The sequence below is a fragment of the Heptranchias perlo genome, chromosome 37 (assembly GCF_035084215.1).
Source record: "Heptranchias perlo isolate sHepPer1 chromosome 37, sHepPer1.hap1, whole genome shotgun sequence".
Lineage (NCBI taxonomy): Eukaryota > Metazoa > Chordata > Chondrichthyes > Hexanchiformes > Hexanchidae > Heptranchias > Heptranchias perlo.
Window position 1 is genome coordinate 14,561,142 of NC_090361.1, and position 26,729 is coordinate 14,587,870.

The window sequence follows — 26,729 nt, forward strand, 5'->3', positions numbered from 1 at the left end:
CTCAGCCACTGGTTCTGGGAATAGGGTCAAAGATTGTACAGGGCAGGGTTGAGCGCTCCTTGTCAAATTCCATTTTACCCAGTGCTTAAAAGGTGAGTCCAATGTGACATTGCAACTACACTTCCCAATTAAAACAGAATTCCCATTTACAGAATGAAAATTTGCTGCCATTATCATTATTCTTATTATTTTCTGAATCTCAGCCCTGGCTATTAATGGGCTGATAAGTAGCTCATGTCCTAGTGACTGTTTCATTTCATGTATCAGTGAAATGGCAAATAATCCAAAACTGATCTTGCTTCATTGTGGAGTTGAACAGCTGCTGGCAAAGAGAGAGTTAGAATGTAGTAGGTGTTTTGTTTTAGGCATTTACAGTAGTCCCACTCCCAGTGGCCCAAATCTCTTGTCCTTGTACCCTCTCGCTAGTTTTCCAAACTGCACTGTCACCCAGTCTCGGGCTGATTGCCTGATCTGAAATACTGATTGGGTAGTGGGGGGGAATGAAAGGTGTGCCTATCTGTGTACTGAATACAGATTGACATGTTTGCTAATCTCTGCAAAGTGTGCCTTCAGAGTCATATTACACGCTTTGCTGTTTGCTGCCTCTCAGCTGCCTATTCGGTGATTGTGCAAAAGGCAGCAGAAACTCTGCACTGAACGTGTTCAGCCTGAATTTCCAAAGGTTTGCTGAAAGAGCGACATGCCTGAAGCTATCAAATCGCTGGCCTGCAGCCAGAAAGAAGTTTTTTTATTGTGTTCTTGCCTTCGCTAAGTAACCAGCTGGAAGTAGCGTGCATCAGTATCGGTATCAGCACTGCTGTGGGCTGCTGCTCTTTAATGTGTATAATCAGGAAGGTGTGCGGTTTACTGCAGCCTGCTCAGCCAGCCTGTGCATTAGTTGCCTCGCTGAGTGAAGCCAGGATGTTGTTCGAGTCTCGCTGGTAAAATTAGCTCCCTTTTTCTCTGCTGTAACTGTTGATGCCAAGAGTCAAAGAGAAAAGAATCCCTCGGATCTGTGTTTTAAAATCATGAATCTGTATGCTGAGGTGACCTGCCAACAAGCTGCTGATCACAAAGGGTCGAAGATGTCCTCTGCCTTTCAAAAACTTGAGAACTTGGCCATTAGACTCTTTAACAGGAGTACAAGGGGGTCTCCACAGGACTTTGAGACAGGTTCAGAAAGTGACAGCAGACAGGAGTCGGAGTACTGTTTAGCCTGGAACTTACACAGTGAGTGTCTGTTTACGTATTAAATGTTCTCCCCTTTTTAGACAAATTTAATGCTTGACTGAACTCCCCTGCTACTGTTAATTAAATACCCAACGTGGTATCATTTTTTAATTGCAGTGTATATGAATATTTGCTCCTAGCTGAAGGGCTTTGAATTGTAATGAAGCCTGAATTAAGAACACTGTAAAAAGCCGTTTGCTCAATTTACTGTGCAGTACTTTGATGGAAAGCCCACAGACAGCCTTGCACTTCAGAACCAAGTGCAGGTGCTGCAGCCCTTTGTGCAGCGAGCTCATCACACACCATGTCCTCGCTTGAATGTATGTCAGGACTAAACAGCTCACTCTAATGCTGCGTTTATATTTCAGTGCTGCCACTGAGAGGGCCGTGTCGAATTCAGAGCAGCAGTAGATGTTCCTGTTTACACAACTGCTTCCAGTTTATTAAGAATTAAGAACATGCCGTAATTTGTGACCTCGGTTTCTCTTTAAAAGGTTGGGCTAGTGCGTGCTGGCCTTTCGCCTCTGGGACTTGGGTTTGAATCCAGCTGACAGTAATGGAGTGGAAAGCTCTCTACTGTCTGTTAGTTACAAGGATCCTACATGAAATGATTTTGGCCTGTCCCGGTCCAGATTGTAGTGAGTTTCGGCCCAGAGCACAAAAATGCTCTTGGCGTAATAGGTGGCGTTCCTCTGAGAGGGTAGAGGAGTGGAAGCCTTACTGTGCATGAATAGTCCTGACCTTGGAAATGTCTGATGCTGACATTGAATGCCTGCAATGAAAATCATGGAATCATACAGTACAGAAGGAGGCCATTTGGCCCATCGCGTCTGTGCCAGCTCTTTAAAAGAGCTATCCAATTAGTCCCACTCCCCTGCTCTTTCCCCGTAACCCTGTAGATTTTTTCCATTTCAAGTATTTATCCAATTCCCTTTTTGAAAGTTCCTGTAGAATCTGATACCACCACCCTTTCAGGGAGTACATTCCAGATCATCATAACTCGCTGTGGTAAAAAAAATTCTCCTCATCTCCTCTCTGGTTCTTCTGCCAATTATCTTAAACCTGTCTCCTTCGTTTCCCGACCCACCCGCCATAAAATCATAGAATGGTTATGGCAGAGAAGAGGCCATTCGGCCTATCGAGCCTGTGCCAGCTCTTTATAAGCACAATCCAGTTAGCCCCATTCCCCCGCTCTTTCCCCGTAACCCTGCAAATTTTTTCCCTTCAAGTATTTATCCAATTCCTTTTTGAAAGCCACGATTGAATCTGCTTCCGCCACCCTTTCAGGCAGCATATTCCAGATCATAACAACTCGTTGCGTAAAAAAACCTTCATCATGTCACCTTTGGTTTTTTTGCCAATCACCTTAAATCTGTGTCCTCTGGTTCTCGACCTTTCTCCCAATGGGAACAGTTTCTCTTTATTTACTTAATCTAAACCCTTCATGATTTTGAACACTTCTATCAAATCTCCTCTTAACCTTCTCTGCTCTAGGGAGAGCAACCCCAGCTTCTGCAGCCTATCCACATAATTGAAATCCCTCATCACTGGAACTATTCTAGTAAATCTTTTCTGCACCCTCTCTAAGGCCTTCACATCCTTCCTAAAATGAGGTGCCCAGAATTGGACACAATACTTCAGTTGTGGCGGAACCAGTGTTTTATAAAGATTCAATATAACTTCCTTGCTTTTATACTCTATGCCTCTATTTATAAAGCCTAGGATACCATATGCTTTTTTAACCGCTTTCTCAACCTGTCCTGCCACCTTCAAAGATTTGGCACGTGCCCCGTTTAGAATTGTACCATTTAGTTTATTTTGCCCCTCCTCATTCTTCCTGCCAAAATATATCACTTTCTGCGTTAAATTTCATCTGCCATGTATCTGGCCATTCCACCAGCCTATCTATGTCCTCTTGAAGTCTATTACTATCCTCCTCACTGTTTACTACACTTCCAAATTTTGTGCCATCTGCAAATTATGAAATTGTTCCCTCTACACCGAAGTTCAAGTCATTAATATATTCAAAAAAAGCAGTGGTCCTAGTACTGACCCCTGGGGAACACCACTGTATACCTTCCTCCATCCTGAAAAACAACCGTTCACTACTACATTCTGATTCCTGTCACTGAGCCGATTTTGTATCCATGCTGCCACTGCCCCTTTTATTCCATGGGCTTCAATTTTGCTGACAAGCCTATTATGTGGCACCTTATCAAACATCTTTTGAAAGCCCATGTGCACCACATCAACCACATTGCCCTCATCAACCTTCTCTGTTACCTCATCAAAAAACTCAATCAAGTTAGTTAAACATGATTTGCCTTTAACAATCCATGCTGGCTTTCCTTTATTAATCCACACTTGTCCAAGTGACTATTTATTTTGTCCCGGATTATCGTTTCTAAAAGCTTCCCCACCACTAAGGTTAAACTGACTGGCCTGTAGTTGTCGGGTTTATCCGTACACCCTTTTTTGAACAAGGGTGTAACATTTGCAATTCTCCAGTCCTCGGCACCATCCCCATATCTAAGGAGGATTGGAAGGTTATGACCAGCACCTCTACAAATTCCACCCGTACTTCCCTCAGCGACCTAGGATGCATCCCATCCAGACCGGGTGACTTATCTACTTTAAATACAGCCAGCCTATCTAGTACCTCCTCTTTATCAATTTTTAGCCCATCCAGTATCTCAACTACCTCCTCTTTTGCTGTGACTTTGGCAGCATCTTCTTCCTTAGTGAAGACAGATACAAACTACTCATTTAGTACCTCAGCCATGCTTTCTCCTTCCATGCATAGATCTCCTTTTTGGTCCCTAATCGGCCCACCCCTCCTCTTACTACCTGTTTACTATTTATATGCCTATAGAAGACATTTGGATTCCCTTTTATGTTAGCCGCCAGTCTATTCCCATACTCTCTTTGCCCCTCTTATTTCCTTTTTCACTTCTCCTCTGTACTTTCTATATTCAGCCTGGTTCTCACTTGTATTAACAACCTGACATCTGTCATACGCCCCCTTTTTCTGCTTCATCTTACTCTCCATCTCTTTCGTAATCCAGGGAGCCAGTGGAAAGTTTCTCCTTATTTCTTCTATCAGAATCCGTCATAATTTTAACAGCTTTATCAACTTGTCCTAACACCTTCAAAGATTTATGTATGTGAACCCCCAGGTCTCACCGTTCCTGCACCACCTCTAAAATTATACCATGTAGCTTATATTGCCTCACTCTTCCTCCCAAAATGCATAACTTCACGCTTCTCTGCATTAAGTTTCATCTGCCATGTGTCTGCCCATTTCACCAGTCTGCCTATGTCCTTCTGAAGTCTGCTATTATCCTGCTCACTGACTACTACATTTCCAAGTTTTATGTCATCTGCAAACTTTGAAATTATACCCTGTGTACCCAAGTCCAGGTCATTAATATGTATCAAAAAGAGCAATGGTCCCAATACCATAAGAACATAAGAACATAAGAAATTGGAGCAGGAGTAGGCCAATCGGCCCCTCGAGCCTGCTCCGCCATTCAATAAGATCATGGCTGATCTGATCCCAACCACAAATCTAAAGAACACAAGAAGTCGGAGCAGGACCCGGCCACATAGCCCCTGGGCCCTCTCCGCCACCCACAGGGCATTGACCGATCCGAACTCAGCTTCATGTCCAATTTCCTGCCCGCTCCCCATAACCCCTAATTCCCTTTACTTCTAGGAAAATACCACTGGGAACACCACTGTATACTTCCCTCCAATTTGAAAAAAATCGTTCATCACTACTCTCTGCCTTCTGTCTCTTTGCCAATTTTGTACCCACGCTGTCGCTGTCGCTGCCCCTTTAATCCCATGGGCTTCAATTTTACTAACAAGTCTATTATGTGGCACTTTATCAAATTTCTTCTGAAAGTCCATATACACATCATCTGTACTAGCCTCATCAACCCTCTCCTTTATTTCATCGAAGAACTCAAAAGAAAAGTGTTACATTTCTCAGCACTGACATCTCTCACCTTGATGTGCACAAAGTTCACACCAAAAAAAAGCCAAGCTCCTTTCTGTTGTCCTCTGTTAAATCGTGGAGGGTGCACTCACCATGGGAGCACAGTCCTCCTTCTGAAGAGGATTCATTATTCACTGACCAGTTATTCCTTGGTTAGACCACACTTAGAGTACCGTGCACAGTTCTGGTCTCCATATTACAAAAGGATATAGAAGCACTGGATAAAGTGCATGAAATACAAGGATGATACCAGAACTGAGAGGGTACAACTATTAGGAAAGACTGAACGGGCTGGGGGGGAGGGGCTCTTTTCTATAGAAAAGAGAAGTTTGAGAGGTGACCTTATAGAGGTCTTTAAAATTATGAAGGAGTTTGATAGGGTAAACATAGAGAAGATGTTTCCGCTTGTGGAGGAGTCCAAAACTAGGGGGCATAAATATAAGATAGTCACTAATAAGTCCAATAAGGAATTCAGGAGAAACTTCTTTATCCAGAGAGTGGTCCAGATCTGGAACTCGCTACCACATGGAGCGGTTGAGGCGAATAGTATAGATGCATTGAAGGGGAAGCTATATAAGTACATAAGGGAGAAAGGAATAGAGGGATATGTTGTTAGGGTGAGATGAAGTAAGGTGGGAGGAGGTTTGTGTGGAGCGTAAACACCGGCATAGACCTGTTGGGCCAAACGGCCTGTTTCTGTGCTGTAAAATTCTATGTAATTCCAATAGACCTTTGAGGACAGTAGAATGGACATAGCAGTATTTCAGTTTAATCTTCAATTGTGTTTACTCCTACTCCTGCTCCTATTTCTTTTGTTCTTATGTGTTGACTTCAGTTATTTTGCAGTTTCAGTTTGATCTGTAAAACAATATCCTTATCTTACTCTTTCTCTAGCTCTGTCTGTAGAGTTATAGAAAAAGTGATCTTTACATGTGTTGAGCTAAAAGATGCCGAATTCAAAAGCTAAAAAAGGCTTTATTAAGACCCGGAAGATCATGAAGGATGTGTGGCATCTGGCTTTGTATTCTACCAAAGGTGTCCTTTTAGCTGCCATTGAGATTATCTCTGTCCAGAGCAATCAGCTATTGTGGCCAGATAATGAACGCGAATCTGGCCATTCAGTTAAGTAATCTGCACCAGCAGCATTCTCGGGCAAAAACAGTGCACACGCAAATGTCTCTTCCATTCTGTAAGTCATTTGGTATGTTTTACTTTGAATGGACACTACGATACAAGGTCAGGGTAGGCTACATCGAAACTATAGCACAGAAACAGGCCATTCAGCCCAACTGGTCTATGCCGGCGTTTATGCAGCACACGAGCCTCCTCCCTCCGTACTTCGTCTCACCCTATCAGGATACCCTTCTATTCCATTCTCCCTCGTGCTTATTTAGCTTCACCTTAAATGCATCTATGTTATTTGCCTCAATTAGTCCTTGTGATAGCACATTCCACATTCTTGCCACTCTTTGGGTAAAGAAGTTTCTCCTGAATTCCCTATTGGATTTATTAACGACTATTTTATATATATGACTTCTAGTTTTGGACTCCCCACAAGTGGAAATATTTTCTCTACATCTACCCTATCAAACCCTTTCATTAACTTAAAGACCTCTATCAGTTCACCCCTCAGCCTTCTCTTTCTAGAGAGAAGAGCTCCAGCCTGTTCAGCCTTTCCTGATAAGGATATCCTCTCAGTTCTAGTATCATCCTTGTGAATCTTTTTTGCACCCTCTCCAATGCATCTATATCCTTTCTATAATATGGAGACCAGAACAGTGCACAATACTCCAAGTGTGGCCTTCCAAGGTTCTATACATGTTTAGTATAACTATACTGCTTTTCAATACTATTCCTCTAGAAATGAACCCCAGTGTTTGATTTGCCTTTTTAATGGCCTTATCAACCGACATTGCTACTTTTAGTGTTTTATGTATCTGTTCCCCTAGATCCCTTTGCTCCTCTATCCCATTCAGACTCTTATTATCCAAGCAGTATGTGGCCTTGTTATTCTTCTTACCAAAATGTTCCACCTCATACTTATCTATATTGAAATTCAGTTGCCAATTACACGCCTATTCTGCAAGTTTAATAATGTCCTCTTGCGTATTGACGCATTCTTCCTTTGTATTAACTACACCCCCCCCCCCCAATTTGGTGTCGTCCGCAAATTTTGGGCTGGGCTGATGCGTCTGGGGCTCCATACCTTGTCAGGAGCTAGACGGTAGCAGGTGACCAGTACAGCTCTCTCTGTCTGGCCTTTCGGTGTTCAGCTCGTGCTGGTCTGGTTTGTGTGGAGTGATTCCGGTCACTGCGGAGATTTCGCAGCATCAGTACAAGGGGTCAGTTTAGTTTTAAAGAGGATTGTTTACTTTTTCTGCTAGCTGTGGAAATGAATTGAATGGAAATGAAATACAGGGCGGTTGAAATTGTGAGAAAGTTGTTAGCTGCTTAAGTGTTCCGTCAAAATTGATTACAGAAAGGATGCTTGGCTCTTTATGAGGAGCTGAGATTATTTTATGCCATTATGTTATGGCATAAAGCTTTCATTTTTCATAGATTCAAAGTACTATCTAGGTAGGCCAGCAAATCACTTTGAAGAAATGCTGACAATACCATGTTTAGTCATGCTGTCTGTTGAGTTTACCATTGATTTTTCAGGGAGGAAATGGAATGCCCTGATCCCAACAGCCCACATTCACTCACCAGCACTTGTTCTGTACCATGGAGGGAAGAGTGGGAATAAACAGAACAGAGATTTCCCTGATGGCTTAGTCAGTTTAACCAGTGAGTAGTTGAGCCAAAAGATTAAAGTCATTCTAGACTCCATTGTTGCTCTGTGCTGTGTTAGCTGGGCAACAGTAGGGGCCACTACAATTGGCTTTCATTCCTCTGGATCAGTGGAAAATCAGCCCCGGTTCCTGTTCCTAATTTCTATCCCGTGACCATTGCTGGAATTTTGCATTTTTGGATGTTGGTTGAAGATGGGAGCAGACTTGTCAACAATGTCCACCATTATAGAATAGCATGCCGACTCTTGCAGTCAAAGCTCACGCATGAATATGGCCACTTGGGCAAAGTACGGGAGGCCAGCATGTGCCGTGGAATCGTACCTCAGCAAACAATCAGCACATGTTCTTGAAACGTGATCTTTGCACGTGAGATTTTGTTGGTTGCAACAACAAAAATCTAGCCGGCACTCATACCATCAATAATGAGCCTTTAACACTTCTCAAGGAGCTTACAAGGCACCTTAACCAGGATAAATGTCAGAGTGTTTTTAGTCCTACATAATAGTCACTGCATTTCAGAATAATTCATTGTGAAGTGCTATGAGACATCACTGAGAGATGTGATAAATCACTATATGAATGCAAATTCTTTCTTAATCCAGCTGGGTGGATTGCGCTATTGTGCTAGATAATTGTTGTGACAACAGAGAGGACCTCATTTTAACAACAATGCAGCGTAAGTAAAGGAAGGTTGTGAGGACATTTTTGGTTGGGGAGAATAGCCACTAAATGTGCAAAAGAAGCGGCAAGTGTGGGAATACATCACCCAGATGGTGAGCCCTATGTTAGTCGCCAGAAGCACCTGGATTACAATGAGTAAAAAGTTACATGACTAGTGTGTTAGGTACCATATGCTTTTTTCAATCTAGTAATAACTGTGTTGAATGAGTATGCACACACGGAGTCCACCTCAAGTGCTGTGTATACATAGAAACATAGAAAAATTTACGGCGCAGAAGGAGGCCATTCGGCCCATCGTGTCTGCCGGCCGAAAAAGAGCTACCCAGCCTAATCCCACTTTCCAGCACTTGGTCCGTAGCCTTGTAGGTTATGGCACTTCAAGTGCATATCCAAGTACTTTTTAAATGTGATGAGGGTTTCTGACTCTACCACCCTTTCAAGTAGTGAGTTCCAGACCTCCACCACCCTCTGGGTGAAAAATATTTTCCTCAGCCCCCCTCTAATCCTTCTGCCAATAACTTTAAATCTATGCTCCCTGGTTATTGACCTCTCTGCTAAGTGAAATAGGTCCTTCCTGTCCACTCGATCTAGGCCCTTCATAATTTTATATACCTCAATTAAATCTCCCCTCAACCTCCTTTGTTCCAAAGAAAACAACTCCAGCCTATCCAATCTTTCCTCATAGCTGAAATTCTCCAGTCCTGGCAACATTCTTGTAAATCTCCTCTGTACCCTCTCTATGCAATCACATCTTTCCTGTAATGTGGTGGCCAGAACTTATTATGACTTTTTGCAGTGAGATTTTACAACTGAGTGGCTTGCTAGGCTATTTCAGAGGGCAATTAAGAATCAACCACATTGCTGTGGGTCTGGAGTCACATATAGGCCAGACCGGGTAAGGACGGCAGGTTTCCTTCCCTAAAGGACATTAGTGAACCAGATGGGTTTTTACAACAGTCTGGTAGTTTCATGGCCACCAATACTGATACTAGTATTTAATTCCAGATTTTTTATTTAATTAATTGAATTTAAATTCCCCAGCTGCTGTGGTGGGATTGGAACTCATGACTCCGGATTATTAGTCCAGGCCTCTGGATTACTAGTCCACTAACATAACCACTATGCTGCTGTACCCCTCAAATAATGAAGCAGTCCGAGCCCAAATGCAGCAAGACCTGGACAATATCCAGGCTTGGGCTCATAAGTGGCAAGTAACATTCGCACCAGACAAGTGCCAGGCAATGACCATCTCCAACAAGAGTGAGTCTAACCACCTCCCCTTGACATTCAACGGCATTACCATCGCCGAATCCCCCACCATCAACATCCTGGGGGTCACCATTGACCAGAAACTTAACTGGACCAGCCATATAAATAATGTGGCTACGAGAGCAGGTCAGAGGCTGGGTATTCTGCGGCGAGTGAAACACCTCCTGACTCCCCAAAGCCTTTCCACCATTTACAAGGCACAAGTCAGGAGTGTGATGGAATACTCTCCACTTGCTTGGATGAGTGCAGCTCCAACAACACTCAAGAAGCTCGACACCATCCAGGACAAAGCAGCCCGCTTGATTGGCACCCCATCCACCACCCTAAACATTCACTCCCTTCACCACCGGCGCACAGTGGCTGCAGTGTGTACCATCCACAGGATGCACTGCAGCAACTCGCCAAGGCTTCTTCGACAGCTCCTCCCAAACCCGCGACCTCTACCACCTAGAAGGACAAGAGCAGCAGGCACATGGGAACAACACCACCTGCACGTTCCCCTCCAAGTCACACACCATCCCGACTTGGAAATATATCGCCGTTCCTTCATCGTCGCTGGGTCAAAATCCTGGAACTCCCTTCCTAACAGCACTGTGGGAGAACCGTCACCACACGGACTGCAGCGGTTCAAGAAGGCGGCTCACCACCACCTTCTCAAGGGCAATTAGGGATGGGCAATAAATGCCGGCCTCGCCAGCGACGCCCACATCCCATGGACGAATAAAAAAAAAGAACTGTACACAGTACTCAAGCTGTGGCCTAGCTAGTGTTTTATACAGTTCTAGCATAACCTCCCTGCTCTTATATTCTATGCCACTGCTAATAAAGAAAGTATCCCATATAGAAACATAGAAAATAGGAGCAGGAGTAAGCCATTCGGCCCTTCGAGCCTGCTCAGCCATTCAATATGATCATGGCTGACCCTCTATCTCAATACCATATTCCCGCTCTCTCCCGATACCCCTTGATACCTTTTGTGTCTAGAAATCTATCTAGCTCCTTCTTAAATATATTCAGTGACTCGGCCTCCACAGCTTTCTGTGGTAGAAAATTCCAAGGGTTCACCACCCTCTGAGTGAAGAAATTTCTCCTCATCTCAGTCCTAAATGTCCTACTGAGTATCCCGAGACTGTGACCCCTCGTTCTGGACCCCCCAGCCAGGGGGAACATCCTCCTTGCATCCAGTCTGTCTAGCCCTGTCAGAATTTTATATGTTTCAATGAGATCCCCTCTCAATCGTCTAAACAGTCTGAGTCGACCCAATCTCTCCTCATATTATCTGTCTGGTGAACCTTCGCTGAACTCCCTCTATGGTAAGTATATCCTTTCTTAGGTAAGGAGACCAAAACTGCATACAGTACTCCAGATGTGGTCTCACTAAGGCCCTGTATAACTGCAGTAAGACATCCTTGCTCCGATTCTCAAATCCTCTTGCAATGAAGGCCAACATACCATTTGCCTTCCTAACTGCATGCTGCACCTGCATGTTTGCTTTGAGTGACTGGTGTACGAGGACACCCAGGTCCCTTTGTACATCAACATTCCCCAATCTATCACCATTTAAATAACACTCTGCCTTTCTGTTTTTCTTTCCGAAGTGGATAACTTCACATTTATCCACATTATACTGCATCTGCCATGTATTTGCCCACTCACTCAACTTGACTAAATCGCCTTGAAGCCTCTTTGCATCCTCCTCACAACTCACAATCCCACCTAGTTTTGTGTCGTCAGCAAACTTGGAAATATTACATTTGGTTTCCTCATCCAAATCATTGATATATATTGTGAATAGCTGGGGCCCAAGCACTGATCGCTGCGGTACCCCCCTAGTCACTGCCTGCCACCCCGAAAAAGACCTATTTATTCCTACTCTCTGTTTCCTGTCTGTTAACCAATTTTCAATCCATACCAGTATATTATCCCCAATCCCATGTTCTTTAATTTTGTGCACTAACCTCTTATGTGGGACTTTATCAAAGGCCTTCTGAAAATCCAATAAACCACACCCACTGGTTCTCCCTTATCTATTCTACCAGTTAACCACCTTATCTACCTGTCCTACTATCTTCAGCAATCCGTGGACATGCACTCCAAGGTTCCTCTCTTCCTCTGCACCTCTCAGTATCCTCCCATTTATTGTGTATTCTCTTGCCTTGTTTGACCTCCCCAAATGCACTTCTGTAGATTGAATTCCATTTGCCACTTTTCTGCTCACCTGACCAGTACGTGATATACATGAACAGTACGGTCCCAGTCACGCACACTTTATTTAACGATTTTATTTTATATGAGAAATATCAGTGTGTCAGACCATTTTTATTTGTTCTTGTTATGTGGGCAACTTTGGCATGGCAGCATTTATTGCCCTGGCAGCATTAAAAGTCAAACTTTTAGTGTGAGACTAGAGTCGCATGTAGGCCAGACCAGGTAGGTGTGACAAGTTCCCTTCCCTGGAGGACACTTGTGAACCAGTTGGGTTTTTATGACAATCAGGCAGTTCTCATGGTAATTTTTCCCCTGGTGCTAGTCCACAAATTACCATGTTTATTGAATTCAATTTCACAACTTACATTCCAATGGGGGATTTAAACTCACAATCTCTGGGTTACTAGTCCGGTACCATAACCACTCGGCTGCCGTAGCCTGTACCCATCTATTCTATTCAGCATATCTAACCTCTCTAAAATTGTTCAGTACAGGTACCTTTCCTTAGTCACAGATCAGAGCTGTGTCTTGGGTGCAGTGCATTGCCATGACCAGGTTTCCAGTTGACTTTGCCAAATAAATCATAACCAGTTTGGGGCAGCTGTCATTGTAGAAATAAACAGCAGATCCAGGTTGCATGAACTGTACCATCTGACATAATCCAAATAATCCAAATCTGCTGAATGGAGCAGATTGGATGGGCTTTCTCCTGTTTCTGTGCCTCTCTGATTGGTAGGCTGCGGGGCTGAACTGCGGAAGTCCAAGTTGTGAATTGCTGCAGTTCTGTGACTCCTCCGCGGTGTTGCTATAGCTGTCTGGACTGCGAACTGCAACAGTGTTCTGGTTGGTGTGTGTACTCAGAAATACTTCAGAACGTTTGAGGCTCTCAAAGCAGTGCACTGGAATGAAGCCAGCGACAAAAGGATTTAAACAAAAGTCAAGGAGAAGGGGGCGTACAAAGTAGACTGAAAACAAGAGGGGACAAGTGATGGAGCTAGAAAAGATAGAGACCAAATACTATGGAACAGAGGAGGGGACATTAGATGGCAGTTTGACTCCAGACACTGATGCAATGGTTAAGCAGGCTAAGTATAAGGATAAGACCACATGGAGAAGTAAGCACAGAAAAAACAAACAGGTTAGACTAAGGACTGGGGGCTAAGGTTAAGGACGCCTCAGAATTCAGTGCACTAATGCCGGCAGTCTTGAGAGCAAAATCTGAGATTTGGCAGTCTACAGTAATGAGGGAAACTACAGCATCACATATACATGGCTAAAGGAGGAAGTAGATTGGGGGTGAGTTTACAGGGATGTTAATTGTATCGCAGGGTTGGAAAGGATAAACTGGGAGGGGTGTAGCTTTTTATTTGAAGGACATGATAATTGAGATAAAGAAATGTGGATTGGATGGAGATGCTGAAAACATTGTGGATAGAGGTAAAATGGAGTTACGGGAGAAAGGCAATCTATTGGGATCTGTTATGGGTGCCTGGTAAGGAAGAGGGATTGAACCTGGAATGTTTTACTTAAACGAGGGGCATGTTAGGTTCAAGCATAATTGTTCTGGGTGGCTTCAACTTAACCATGGATGATTTGGGAGGTTTAGAATGGGAGTATACAGGAGCAAAAATATGTTTCGGGACATGATACATGTCAAAAATGGTTAAGGAACCCACAGGCAGAGTGAGTGATACTATGCAGCAACGAGTGATGTAGAGGGTCTTAATATTGAGAACAGTTTGGAAAGGGAGACCACGATATGAATGGAAGAAAGGGCGTAGTACAAAATAGATTCTCTAGTTTAGAAAGGTGGATTTTTGAGGGGGTGAGGAGGGAACTCGGAGCAAAACTGTGACGCATTAGAAGGGAGGCGTACATAATATAGGTAGAATGCATTACTGATATTACATAGTAACCATATTCCACTGGGAAGCAAGTGCAGCAGAGAAAAAAGGAATCACTGTGAGCAGCAAGAGAAATATGCAGAGCACATGGAAAAGGGGAAAAGCTTTCCTCAAAAGTAAGTCTACAGGTGCATTAGAGGATATATATAATGAAGGGAAGTAGAGGAGGTGAATAGGCTGATCAGGAGAGGTAAAATTGAAAAAAACAATAATATGGCACGGGAATAGGAAGCATAGTGTGAAAGGCTTTTAGAAATATATTCTTAGTATACAGGCAGTTAAGGAAATAGTTGGACCCTTTAAGGATCCCAAGGGTGAGGTATCATGTGACTATTGCTGCTTTTTACATTGGCCCTGGAGGAGTGGCACCGTTTTTTTTAATTGGATGTTCCTACTAGTTGGTCTTAGTGAAACTGACAATTTTACTTTGGGGTTGCTACTAGATGCACTGTGAACCAATGGCAAAAACCGCCCTCCCAAGGCAAATGTAAAAGCATCTATGCACATTAGGTAAATAGCTTCACAAAGGACAATAAGAGTTCATTATCCAATAGAGAAGTAGAATCTCCAGGCCAAAATGAGAAAATATTAAGCAGGAAAAAAATTCCAATTGGACAAGTGGAGAATTAACGAAGGATGGAGCATCTGGCCTGGAATGGGTGCACACCATGGAAGTAACGAATGAAATTCATAAATGATACAAGAATGTGCATGAGGTTTACAAACTCAGACCGAATTAACAGGTCTGAACTAATGATTTAGATTGTTAGATGAATTAGCTCATGTGACAGATGTCATTTCATATGGACAAATGCAGTATCATATACGTGACGTTAGGAAATTCCAAGCACCTTTATACCATGTAAGGGTACCCGTTAAATGGATCAAGAAAGAGACCTGGGGATAATAGTTGATCACTTTTTAAAGATGCACAAGCAGTATGAGGTAGCTTTATGGAAAGCGAATAGAAGCTTAAGTTATATTGCTACCACTATCAAGGCAAAACAAGGAATACTATATTTAGTCTACATAAGGCTGTGGTATGTTCACACTTGAAGTATTCTGTCCAATTTTGGTTGCCTCACGTGATGAAAGATACTGTGGCTTAAGAGAAGGTGCAGAGGAGAGTGAACAGGATGATACTAAATCTTAAATTATGAGCTTAAGCTGCAAGAGTAAGGGTTAATTACTTTGCAGATATGTTGCTTAGAGACAATATGATTGAATTTTTGAAATGATGAAGGGATGGATATAGTCCAGTAAGGTAAGCTCTGATGGCATATTTAGGGAATCAGTTCTCCATTGCCTTGGGAAAGAGACTGGCAACTTATAAAGTTGGAACTTAAGGCCAGTGAGCCTGACACCTATAGTCGGTGAGATATTAGAGGACGTTTTGAGGGAGGGAATAATGAAACACTTGAAGAGATGTATAGACTAATGAGAGGAAAGTGAGGTCTTACAAATCTATTTGAGTTCTTTGAACAAGCAATGTACTTGGTGGACTTAGGGACTGTATAACATGGATGTTACATATTTCGATTTCATCAAAGTTTTAATGCAGTGTCACACAGCCAATAGGCCCACAAGGTTGCTAGACACAGAATGGGGGTTGCTTCTGAAGTGGACCGGAAATTGGCTGAATCAGATAAACCAAGAGCAGCTGTACCTCAAGCTGCATTGGCATGGAAGGGGGTAACTTGTGGGGTGCCTCAGGGATCTTCTTTTCGGTTGCTACTGTTTACAATTTCTGGTAGTCACCATACTGCAATGTAGATATCCTGGAATTGGAGAGGGTACAACGTTGGCAGCCAAATTGATACCTTCGATTAGGCATCTGAGCTATAGAAATGTTTGTACTAAAGAAGGCCTAGGGGAGATCTTAATGTTCTTAAGGTGTATACATCGATCGAACCCTGGTGATATGTGTGATATAATCACAAACTCTACAATAAGTGGCACAAGCTTAAGCTGAGAAGAAGGAAGGTGAACAGACAGTATAGATTTAACAACTTTGCACAGAATGCACACAGCAAACTGCTGGGGTGGCAGATTCTGTTGGCAAATTCAAGGGGACCTTGATAAATATTTGGCTGAGAAAGGGATAGGAGAGATGCAGTAATGTATGACATTTATTTGAACTTGGAGAGTGACCAAGTGTACTGCAGTGTCTCCTCCTGTACAGCTGTATAGTGTCATAGAAATTACAGCACAGGAAGAGACTATTCGGTCCATCATGGCTTTATCAGTGATAGCCAACTGGAGTTATCTACTCAAGTCTCAATTCTCTTTTTTATTCTTCCTCTTCAAATACTCATCCTTTTAAGTGATGTTAGTCTCCAGCTCAGTAGTCACTTGTAGAATTATAGAATGGTTACAGTACAGAAGGAGGTAATTGCACCCTCTTTGTAAATTCTTCCAAATACTTTTAATGATAATCCTGAGTCTGTGCCCCATGTTATCAATTTGTTAACCATTGAAAATAATCTTTCACTATTTACCCTTAATACCTTTCATAATTTTGAAAACATCTATTAGGTCCCCCTTAACCTTCCCTGTTCCAGTGGAAATAGTCTAAATGATTTTGAATCTTCCTTAGTAACTATGACCTCTTATTCCTGGTATCATTCCAGTGAATCCTCAATGTTCCCTTCCCATGGCTTGAATATCCTTCTGTAATGAGGTATCCAGGATTGCACACAATTCTGCACCTGTGGCCTAACTAATATCTTGTCAAAATCACTTTCTTGCTTTTATATTCAGTGCTCTTGTGCATAAAAGCCAGAATCCCATTTGCCTTCTTAATGACTTTTTCTACAGCATTCCCACCTTTAAAGAGCTGTCTTCCTCCTATAATGTTTATTATTTTACCAAAATGAACTACTTCACATTTTTCTATATTGAACTGCATCTGCCTCCTATGTGCCCACTCCACTAGCTTGTCTATGCCTTCCTGAGGTCTCTTGCATTCTTCTTCACCGTTTGTCATACTCCCTAATTTGTTATCAGTAAACTTCAGTATCATTCCTCTTGTGTCTAAGTCCAAATCATTTATATAAATGATGATGCCTACTTTGTAATGTTGGTAGAAACTCTGTGTGTGTGCAATAAGTTGTTTTTTTAACTCTCAAACAATGTTAATTCCTAGCAGGATTTTGACTTGAGTAAGTCTTCACGTTCAAGATCTCTGGCCTGTGAGCTCAGCACAGGTATTCTGACTATAAATGAAAACAGTCAAATGACACAAGTAATACTCGTGTTATGATTTCCTCCCCTCACCGTTTGTCCAGTCTTTGTCAAACTAGCTGAAGTGTCTGTTTGCAGTCTCTGAAAAACGTTTGGATCACATAAACTATGACGAAATATCCACTTGATTCCATCAGCTGGTACATAATTTGAATTTTTGAGGGGGCAAAAGATGACTTTGAATTGTCAGGAGTGGACTGTATTGGACCTGTTCTGCTCTTACAACTTTTCGTACAGCTTTTCAAATATTTTCGCCTACTTTAGGAGAGAATACAAAATTTAATTTCAGAGACTTCTCTGGAGAGACAGCTGCCAAGAAAATTGGGAAGAAAAACTTTGCTTTCCTATCTACTAGAACAAACCCTCATTTCCACGCCCTGCTTTGCTCCTCATGGTAACTCGCCGCTCTGAGGCTCCCTCCCAAACTGCCTTGGTGATGCCGGTTATAAGACACCCTCGTGTATGTTATGGAGCCATTTCTATTTGATTTCAGCAGGATCTGCTTTGTTACAGGGGGTGGGCTGCTCCAAATCAGCCAGGGCCGCAAAACCTATATCACAAGACAGAGACCTAAAATAACCCCAAGGGCGGAGGAAATGTATGTGCGACAATCCCCTAAGGCATGCCATAATTATGGTTTTTGTGAGTAATTATATTCCCCCACTAGGACCCCAGTTCAGATTGTCATCAACTCATTCTATGTAGGACCTTTAAAACTAGCAGAGAGAGTAGCCATCAGTCTAGGCTGGTTTAGAAAGAGTGTCACAAGAACAAGGGTGGCACGTGGTCTCCTAAGAGTAATGAACCCTCGCCTATTTTGGTTATTGTAGAATTCACCAGCTCCAAAGCATTTCTTACTAATTAAATGTCCCAGTAGTACCAATTTAATGCCACTCTTTTTTTGTTGTTGCAATACTCAGTCGCAGAATTAAACCGTGTGTTATTTCGGACTTGCTCATTCCTAGCATGTTAGGAATGTAGCTGATTGATAAATTGGTTCCCACCAGTTTTGCTGCATTTCTGAGCCACCTTTTGTAGCAGTTGACCCAGCCTGGTGCTGGCGAAAGGTGAAACCAGCTGGTGAAGGCTGAAGCCTTGCTAGTGGCACCACCGATTCACTATCTGAGGCTTTTGGACAAATTTGCAACATGTCTGATTTAGTTTTAGTTAACTTTTATTTTAAACCAGGATTTTCTTTTTTTTTCCCAATCTCTATTACGTGCCAATCACCATCTGGTCACTAAATGTGGACAATAAAAGTCTCAGGGTGCACTAACTTAGGTTGAGAATTTTGTCTGTGGTGGAAGTTGAGTTGTTGTGTAACAGCAACCCTGCTTTTCTTCCCAAAGTTCAGTTTTCTGTTGTGATTTGAGCAGGATTTTTATTGATGTAAAAAATACTCTAGTTTCATGTTAGGTTTTCATGTTATATCCAGCATGGATTTGTAAAGGGTAAGTCATGTCTAACGAACATAGTTGAATTTTTTGAGGAGGTAACTAACATGGTAGATATGGGAATGTCTATGGATGTTATTTATATGGACTTCCAGAAGGCATTCGATAAGGTTCCACATAAGAGACGATTAACAAAAATGGGAGTGCATGGAATTGGAGGCAACCTGTTGACATGGGTAGGGAATTGGTTAGGAAGTAGGAGACAGAGAGTAGGGATAATTGGTATAGGAACATAGGAACAGGAGTAGACCATTCAGCCCCTTGTGCCTGCTCCACCATTTGATAAGATCATGGCTGATCTGTGATCTAACTCCATATACCTACCTTTGGCCCATATCCCTTAATACCTTTGGTTACCAAAAAGCTATCTATCTCACATTTAAATTTAGCAATTGAGCTAGTATCAATTGCCGTTTGCGGAAGAGAGTTCCAAACTTCTATCACCCTTGTGTGTAGAAATGTTTTCTAATCTCACTCTTGAAACGTCTGGCTCTAATTTTTAGACTATGTCCCCTGCTCCCAGAATCCCCAACCAGCGGAAATAGTTTCTTTCTATCCACCCTATCTGTTCCCCTTAATATCTTATAAACTTCGATCAGATCACCCCGTAACCTTCTAAACTCTAGAGAATACAACCCCAACTTGTGTAATCTCTCCTCGTAACTTAACCCTTGAAGTCCAGGTATCATTCTAGTAAACCTATGCTGCACTTCCTCCAAGGCCAATATGTCCTTCCGAAGTTGCGGTGCCCAGAACTGCTCACAGTACTCCAGGTGTGGTCTAACCAGGGTTTTGTATAGCTACAGCATAACTTCTGCCCCCTTGTACTCTAGTCCTCTTGATATAAAAGCCAGCATTCCATTCACCTTATTGATTATTTTCTGCCCCTGTTCATGACACTTCAATGATCTATGTACCTGAACCCCTAAGTCCCTTTGGACATCCACTGATTTTAACATTTACCATTTAGAAAATACCCTGTTCTATCCTTTTTTGATCCAAAGTGGATGACCTCACATTTGTCTACATTGAATTCCATTTGCCACAGTTTTGCCCATTCATCTAATCTATCAATATCGCTTTGTAATTTTATGTGTTCATCTACACTGCTTACAATGCCACCAATCTTTGTTTCATCGGCAAACTTAGATATGAGACTTTCTGTGCCTTCATTTAAGTTGTTAATAAATATTGTGAATAATTGAGGCCCCAAGACAGATCCCTGCGGGACTCCACTAGTCACATCTTGCTAACGTGAGTACCTATCTATTATCCCTACTCTGTCACCTTTCGCTCAGCCAACTTCCTAACCAAGTCCGTACTTTTCCCTCGATTCCGTGGGCTTCTATCTTAGCTAACAGTCTCTTATCAAATGTCTTCTGGAAATCCATATAAATAACATCCATTGACATTCCCCTGTCCACTACTTTAGTCACCTCTTCAAAAAATTCAATCAGGTTTGTCAGGCACGACCTACCTTTCACAAATCCATGCTGGCTCTCTCTGATTAACTGAAAATTCGCGAGGTGTTCAGTCACCCTATCCTTAATTATAGACTCCAGCATTTTCCCCACAACAGATGTTAGGCTAACTGGTCTATAATTCCCTGGTTTCCCTCTCTCTCCTTTCTTAAAAAGCAGAGTGACATGTGCAATTTTCCAATCTAGAGGGACAGTTCCTGAATCTAGAGAACTTTGAAAGATTATAGTTAGGGCATCTGCAATGTCCTCACTTACTTCCTTTAAAACCCTGGGATGGAAACCATCTGGTCCTGGGGATTTGTTACTCTTTAGTGCCATTATTTTCTTTATTACTGTTGCTTTACTTATGTTAATTTTATTGAGTCCCTGTCCCTGATTCAATATGTACTCAAATTGGCAGGATGTGACTAATGGTGTCCCCCAAGGGATCTGTACTAGGGCCTCAGCTTTTCACTGTATTTATAAATGACTTGGATGAAGGAATAGAGAGCTGTATATCCAAGTTTTCTGATGACACTAAGTTAGGTGGCACAGTAAATAGTGTAGATGGGAGCAGAAAGTTGCAAAGGGACATTGATAGATTAAGTGAGTGATGGAGTTTAATGTGGGAAAGTGTGAGGTCATCCATTTTGGAAAAGAAAGATAGATCAGAGTATTTTCTAAATGGCAAGAAACTAGGAACTGTAGAGGAGCAGAGAGAGAGAGACCAAGTACAGAAATGACTAAAAGCTAGTGAACAGGTTCAAAAAATTTTTTAAAAAACTAATAGAGTGTTAACCTTTATCTCAAGTGGGCAGGAATACAAAGGTGTGGAAGTTATGTTACAGTTATATAAAGCTCTGGTTAGACCCCATTTAGAGTACTGTGTTCAGTTCTGGGCATCGTACCTCAGGAAATATATATTGGCCTTGGCAGGGGTGCAGCGCAGATTCACCAGAATGATGCCGGAGCTAAAAGGGTTAAATTACGAGGACAGGTTGCATAAACTAGGCTTATATTCCCTCGAGTATAGAAGATTAACGGGTGATCTAATTGAGGTGTTTAAGATGATTAAAGGAATTGATACGGTAGATAGAGAGAAACTATTTCCTCTGGCGGTGGAGTCCAAACAAGGGGGAATGACCCTAAAATTAGAGCTAGGCCGTTCAGGGGTGATGTCAGAAAGCACTTCTTCACATAAAGGGTAGTGGAAATCTGGAACTCTCCCTCAAAAAGCTGTTGAGGGTAGGGGTCATTTGGAAATTTCAAGACTGAGATTAATAGATGTTTGTTAGGCAAGTGTATTAAGGGTTTTGTAACCAAGGCAGGTAGATGCTGTTAAGCTAAAGATCAGCCATGATTTAATTGAGTGGCGGAACAGGCTCGAGGAGCTGAATGGCCTACTCCTGTTGCTATGTTCCTATTCACCAAACTGCAGGTCAGTAATGATGAAGAGTGGTGTATATCCTTGCTCCGCTCTCCCGGGCTGATTCTGATGCTCCTTGCTCATGTTTCATTTTCCGCAGTTCAGTTCTCTCCACAATGTCCTATCATTCTGACCTCTCACAGTCCTACCCTCTCATTGGAAAATGTTTGTACTTTTTTTTTGTTACTGATGATTTAGTATTTAACCTTCTCCCAACTACTCTGGGCAGTTTCCAATTCCTGCAGGTGGCTCTGCAGCCTTACCCGGGATTTTCATCCTCCACGGGTGCCCCTTCACCCTGCCGCCTGGCAGCTTCATTTGCAGTCAGTAGCTCTGCAAGTCTCTTGGAACGGTGTCAATATCTTGCCAGTGGCAACGCTGAGTTAGAGAAATGTTCCTGCCAGACCTCTAAACACCATACAAGCTGGGTGGAATGGGAGATCGAAAGGAAATGCCAATAATAAGATGCACAAATCAAGCAAAACGCCTAAGAGAGAAACAACACGAATAAAGGTATAGAGGGGTTGTAGAGAATAATGAATAGCAAACTGAGAGAGAGAGAGGATGAATGAACAAACAAACCTGGGAGAACCACAGAGAGGCAGAAAAAGAGACTGTGAGAAACAACACGAATAAAGGTATAGAGGGGTTGTAGAGAATAATGAATAGCAAACTGAGAGAGAGAGAGAGAGAGGATGAATGAACAAACAAACCTGGGAGAACCACAGAGAGGCAGAAAAAGAGACTGTGACTGCACCCAGGAAAGCCACTGGGAAAGAGAAACGGTGGGTGCAGCCAGAGGAAGCACATCTCGAAGCTCAGAGAAAGAGAGACCGTCAGTGCACCTAGAAATGACAGAGGGAGTGAGAGAGCGACAATTAGTGCTTCCAGGGGAGGTGGAGAAAGAGAGACACTGAGCACACCCAGGGGAGGTGGAGAGAGAGGGACAATGAGTGTACCCAGGAGAGGCACGGAGAGAGAGTGAATGTGTGTGTGAATAAATGAATGAATGCTCCCGGGGAGCCATAGAGACCTTGAGTGTACCTAGGGGAAGGTATAAAGAGAGTATCAACCAAAAAACCTAAGGAGGAGACAATCTGAATAAAGATATAAAGAATAGCAGATCTAATGAGAGAGAGAGCACACACCATGGGAGGTGCAGACAGTGAGAGACATAATGGGCCAGAACTTGCTAATAAAAATAACACCATGTGAACACACGCCATTATTTAATGTGCAAATTAGCCAGCAAGTTCAGGGGTTTAAGAGATAAGCTGTGAGTTGCGAATCTCTAGAATTTGATGGTCGATTTCCACTGTTCTTCCGTTTGCTTCGTACAAACAGCATCTCGCCCTTAGTCTCCCTGTTATTGATTTGTACATTAATTGCCATTAAACTCACCACAAAATTAAGTCTAGTAATTAATAGCATAAGTACCCTTTTAATGAAGTGATAATTGTTAATGACTGCCAATCAACCTCTCTAGCCCAGAAAGTGAATAATTTAAACTGTGCAGTCTCATTCCTTCAAGTAGTGAATTATTGTTGGAGATTTTGAAAATGTCAAATTTTAAATTATTTTTCCTTTCTGACTCTTTTTTTCTCTCTCTTTCCAAATCCAATCTTTCTTTCCCTCTATTTATTTTTCTGTAACTGACTTGAAACTTCCTCTGTTTATTTCTCAATCCTTAAATCTAATTAGTTAAGGAGAGATACTGTTGGCCCCGCCATTCACTAAGGTTCCAGTTGCCCATTGCCCTCGTTGCACCATTATCAGCTCGATACCAGCAAGTTAGGACACAAAATATTTTTGAGCTGAAGGGTGCAAGAAAAAGTCTAACTAACAACGTATGGCACGAGATGCCCCACTGTAGCAAGTTCCGGCCCAATGAGTACAAATAGGAGAGGTGATTGCAACCAGAGCTTCACCCAGAACAGCCCTGGAACTCTTCTTAAATCTCTTTGCTTGCTACCTATCTCCCTAACTTCAAAATTTTTCTCAAAACTTACCACGCCTTTTCTCACCTTCCCTAACTTTTCCCCTAATTCCTGTTGTGTCCACTGCACCGCGTCCCCCGCCGCCCTTAACAGACATTGGAAGGTTCTGTTGCACAAAAGGCACAGTATAAATTTAATCTATTGGAAGAGACAAAATAAATAATGAGGAACAATGCAACCAGATTCAGAAGGTTTTTGATCTTTAAGTTGGCAGATGTGGATAAGTGTAAAATAATTAGTATAGGAGCAAGGGGATAAAATGAGGGCCCATGTATCAAATGGACCAGTGATAAACTCTGCGGATCAGGAAAGAGATCTAAGGGTTATAGTGGATAAAGCACCAGTGAGAACAGCAAATAATGTACTTTGTTGAAATTGCAGAGACAAATCAAATGAGATTGCATTGTTGCTGTGAACGTATTGATCACACCACCCAATTAGATACGGTATGCAGTTCTGGTCACCTAATTATAGGAAGGATATTATTGCACCTGAGAGCGAGCAATCAAGGCGATTCCATGTATCGGGAATTTACATTGTGGAAAAAGAAAGAACTTGCATTTATTTAGTGCTTTTCACATCCTCAAAATGTCCTAAAGTACTTCACAACCAATGAATTACCAATGAAATTGTAGTCATTGTTGTTATTTAGGTAGATGTGGCAGCCAATTTACGCACAGCAAGGCCTCACAAACAGCAGTGAAATAAATGACCAGTTAATTGTTTTTTAATCATGTTGGTTGAGGGATGAATGTTGTACAGGGCACCGGGAGTACTCCCTTGCTCTTCTTTCAATTTTTAAAAAATTGTTCTTGGAATATGGGTGATGCCGCCAAGGCTGCATTTATTGCCCATCCCTAGTTGCTCTGTGAAGTTGGTGGGCCTTCTTGAACACTGCATTCCTTGTGGTGATGGCGCTCCCACAATGGTGGTAGCTAGGAATTCCAGGATATTGAGCCAGGGATAATGAAGGATTAGCGATACATGTCCAAATCAGGATTGTGTGTGATTTGGAGGTGATGGTGTACCCACAACATTGCTGCACTTGTCCTTCTTGGGGATAGAAGCTGAAGGGGAGTGAGTAACTGTCAAAGTAACGTTGGCATGTTGCTGCACTGTATCCTGTAGATCGTACATACTGCAGGCATAGTGCGCCATTGGTGGAGGGAGAGAATATTGAATCCAGGGTCACCAATCAAGTGAACCACTCCAGCCTGGATGGTGTGAAGCTTCTTGAGTATTGTTGCAGCTGCACCCATCCAGGCGAGTGGTGAGTATTCCATCACACTTCTGACTTCAGTCTTGTAGATGGAGCGGCTTCAAAGGGTCAGGAAGTAAGCCATGCCTCAGAGTACCCAGCCTATGACCTGCTCTTGTAGTCATTGTTGATATAGTGGTCCAGTTCAGCTTCCGGTCAATGATGACCCCCAAGATGGTGGTGCTGTTGAAGGTCAAGAGAGGTGGCTGGGCTTTCTCTTGTTTGAGATGGTCATTATGTGGCACTTCGCCCAAGCCTGGATATTATCCAGGTCCTGCTGTAGGCAGGCATGAGCTGCTTCATGATTGGGGAGTGTGAATTGAAATGAACACCGTGGAATCATTAGTGAACAGCCCCATTCCTGACCTTATGATGGAGGGAAAGATATTGATGAAGCAGATGAATATGGTTGGGCCGAAGACACTTCCCTGAGGAACTCCTGCAGCGATGTCCTGGGGCTGGGATGATTGGCCTCCGATAACCAGGACCATCTTCCTTTGCATCAGGTATGATTCAAGCCACTGGAGGGTTTTCCCTTTGATCTCCATTAACCAGTTTTGTTAGGGCTCCTTGGTGCCATACTTGGTTGAATGCTGCCTCGATGTTGAGGGCAGCTACTCTCATCTTTCCTCTGGAATTTAGCTCTTGTGTCCATGTCTGTATCAAGGCTATGATGAGGTTTGGAGCTGAGAGGTTCTGGCACAACCCAAACTGACGGTCGATGAGCAGATTGTTGTTGAGTTGGTTTTGCTTGATAGCACTATTAGTAAATTACTGCACATCTCTCTTAACCTTTGGATGAAGTATAGTGCCATGTGATTTTTTACATGCATTTGTACAGGCAGACAGGGCCTCAGTTTAACCTCTCATCCAAAAGACAACACCTCCTAACAATGCAGCGCCCACTTAATACTGCACTGAAGTGTCAGCCTGTAATATGTGCTCAAGTCCAGATGTGGGGCTTCAACCTACAACTTTCTGACTTAAAAGCAAGAGTGCTACCAACTGAACCAGTTAGAGATGTGGGATTGTTTTTATTTTGGAAAAGAGGAGGTTTTTCCAAAAATTTGGTTCAGAATTGTGAAGAGAATTGACCATGTTGATCCAGGCAATTGCTCTCCATTCAAATAGCAGACCATACCACAATTAAAAATGTAAGAGTAAGAAGGGAAGTCAGGTGTACCAAGAAGGGACGTTGAAGCCAGCATTATAAACAGGTTCAAAGACAATTAGATGCCATTCTGGAGAGAGAAGGGATTGAGGGATAGGATTGGTAGGTAGGATTGATCTGTAAAAAAGGATGGGTTTGATGGGGGTAATGATCACATTCTTCTTGTGTCTAAAAATTCTTGTGTAAATACAGCTAACTGAAAACAGCTTTTTGGTGGTTTCCAAAAAACCTCAGTCCTGAAACAAATTTAAATTATAGCGCAAGAAAAGTCAGAGATGAGAAAAAGACACTTGGCACAGTGAAACTCGTTCCCCCACTACCCTAGCTCTGCCATCATGCACCTAATTGTGAATAACCTCGATGTCTTTACCTGTACTATGCTGGCTGTCAGATTATTCCAAACATTTTGCATCCTTGAGTTTTAAATTTATGTTCTCTGATCCCATTTTGCTGGCTTGAATATTGAAGTGCTAAAATACTGCTTGCACTTATAGCACCGCATCACTTTGAAACATCTCAAAACACTTCACACAATGAATTACTTTTGAATTGAAATGACTGGTTATGTAGATAAACTAAACTTACCTGATCCATTCCATGTAATATTTTATGTACTTTGATGAGCTCCACCACCTT

At 42.5% G+C, this 26,729-nt stretch overlaps 1 protein-coding gene across 1 annotated transcript in view; it reads left to right on the forward strand.

The window, feature by feature from the left end:
- The first annotated feature begins 645 nt into the window (after positions 1 to 645).
- LOC137304528 (cAMP-dependent protein kinase catalytic subunit alpha-like) overlaps positions 646 to 26,729 on the forward strand; it is a 126,769-nt gene continuing 100,685 nt past the window's right edge. The window contains exon 1 of the mRNA XM_067973162.1: positions 646 to 1,230. Coding sequence (XP_067829263.1) covers positions 1,029 to 1,230 — 202 coding nt within the window. The 5' untranslated portion in view covers positions 646 to 1,028. The remainder of the gene's footprint in view (positions 1,231 to 26,729) is intronic.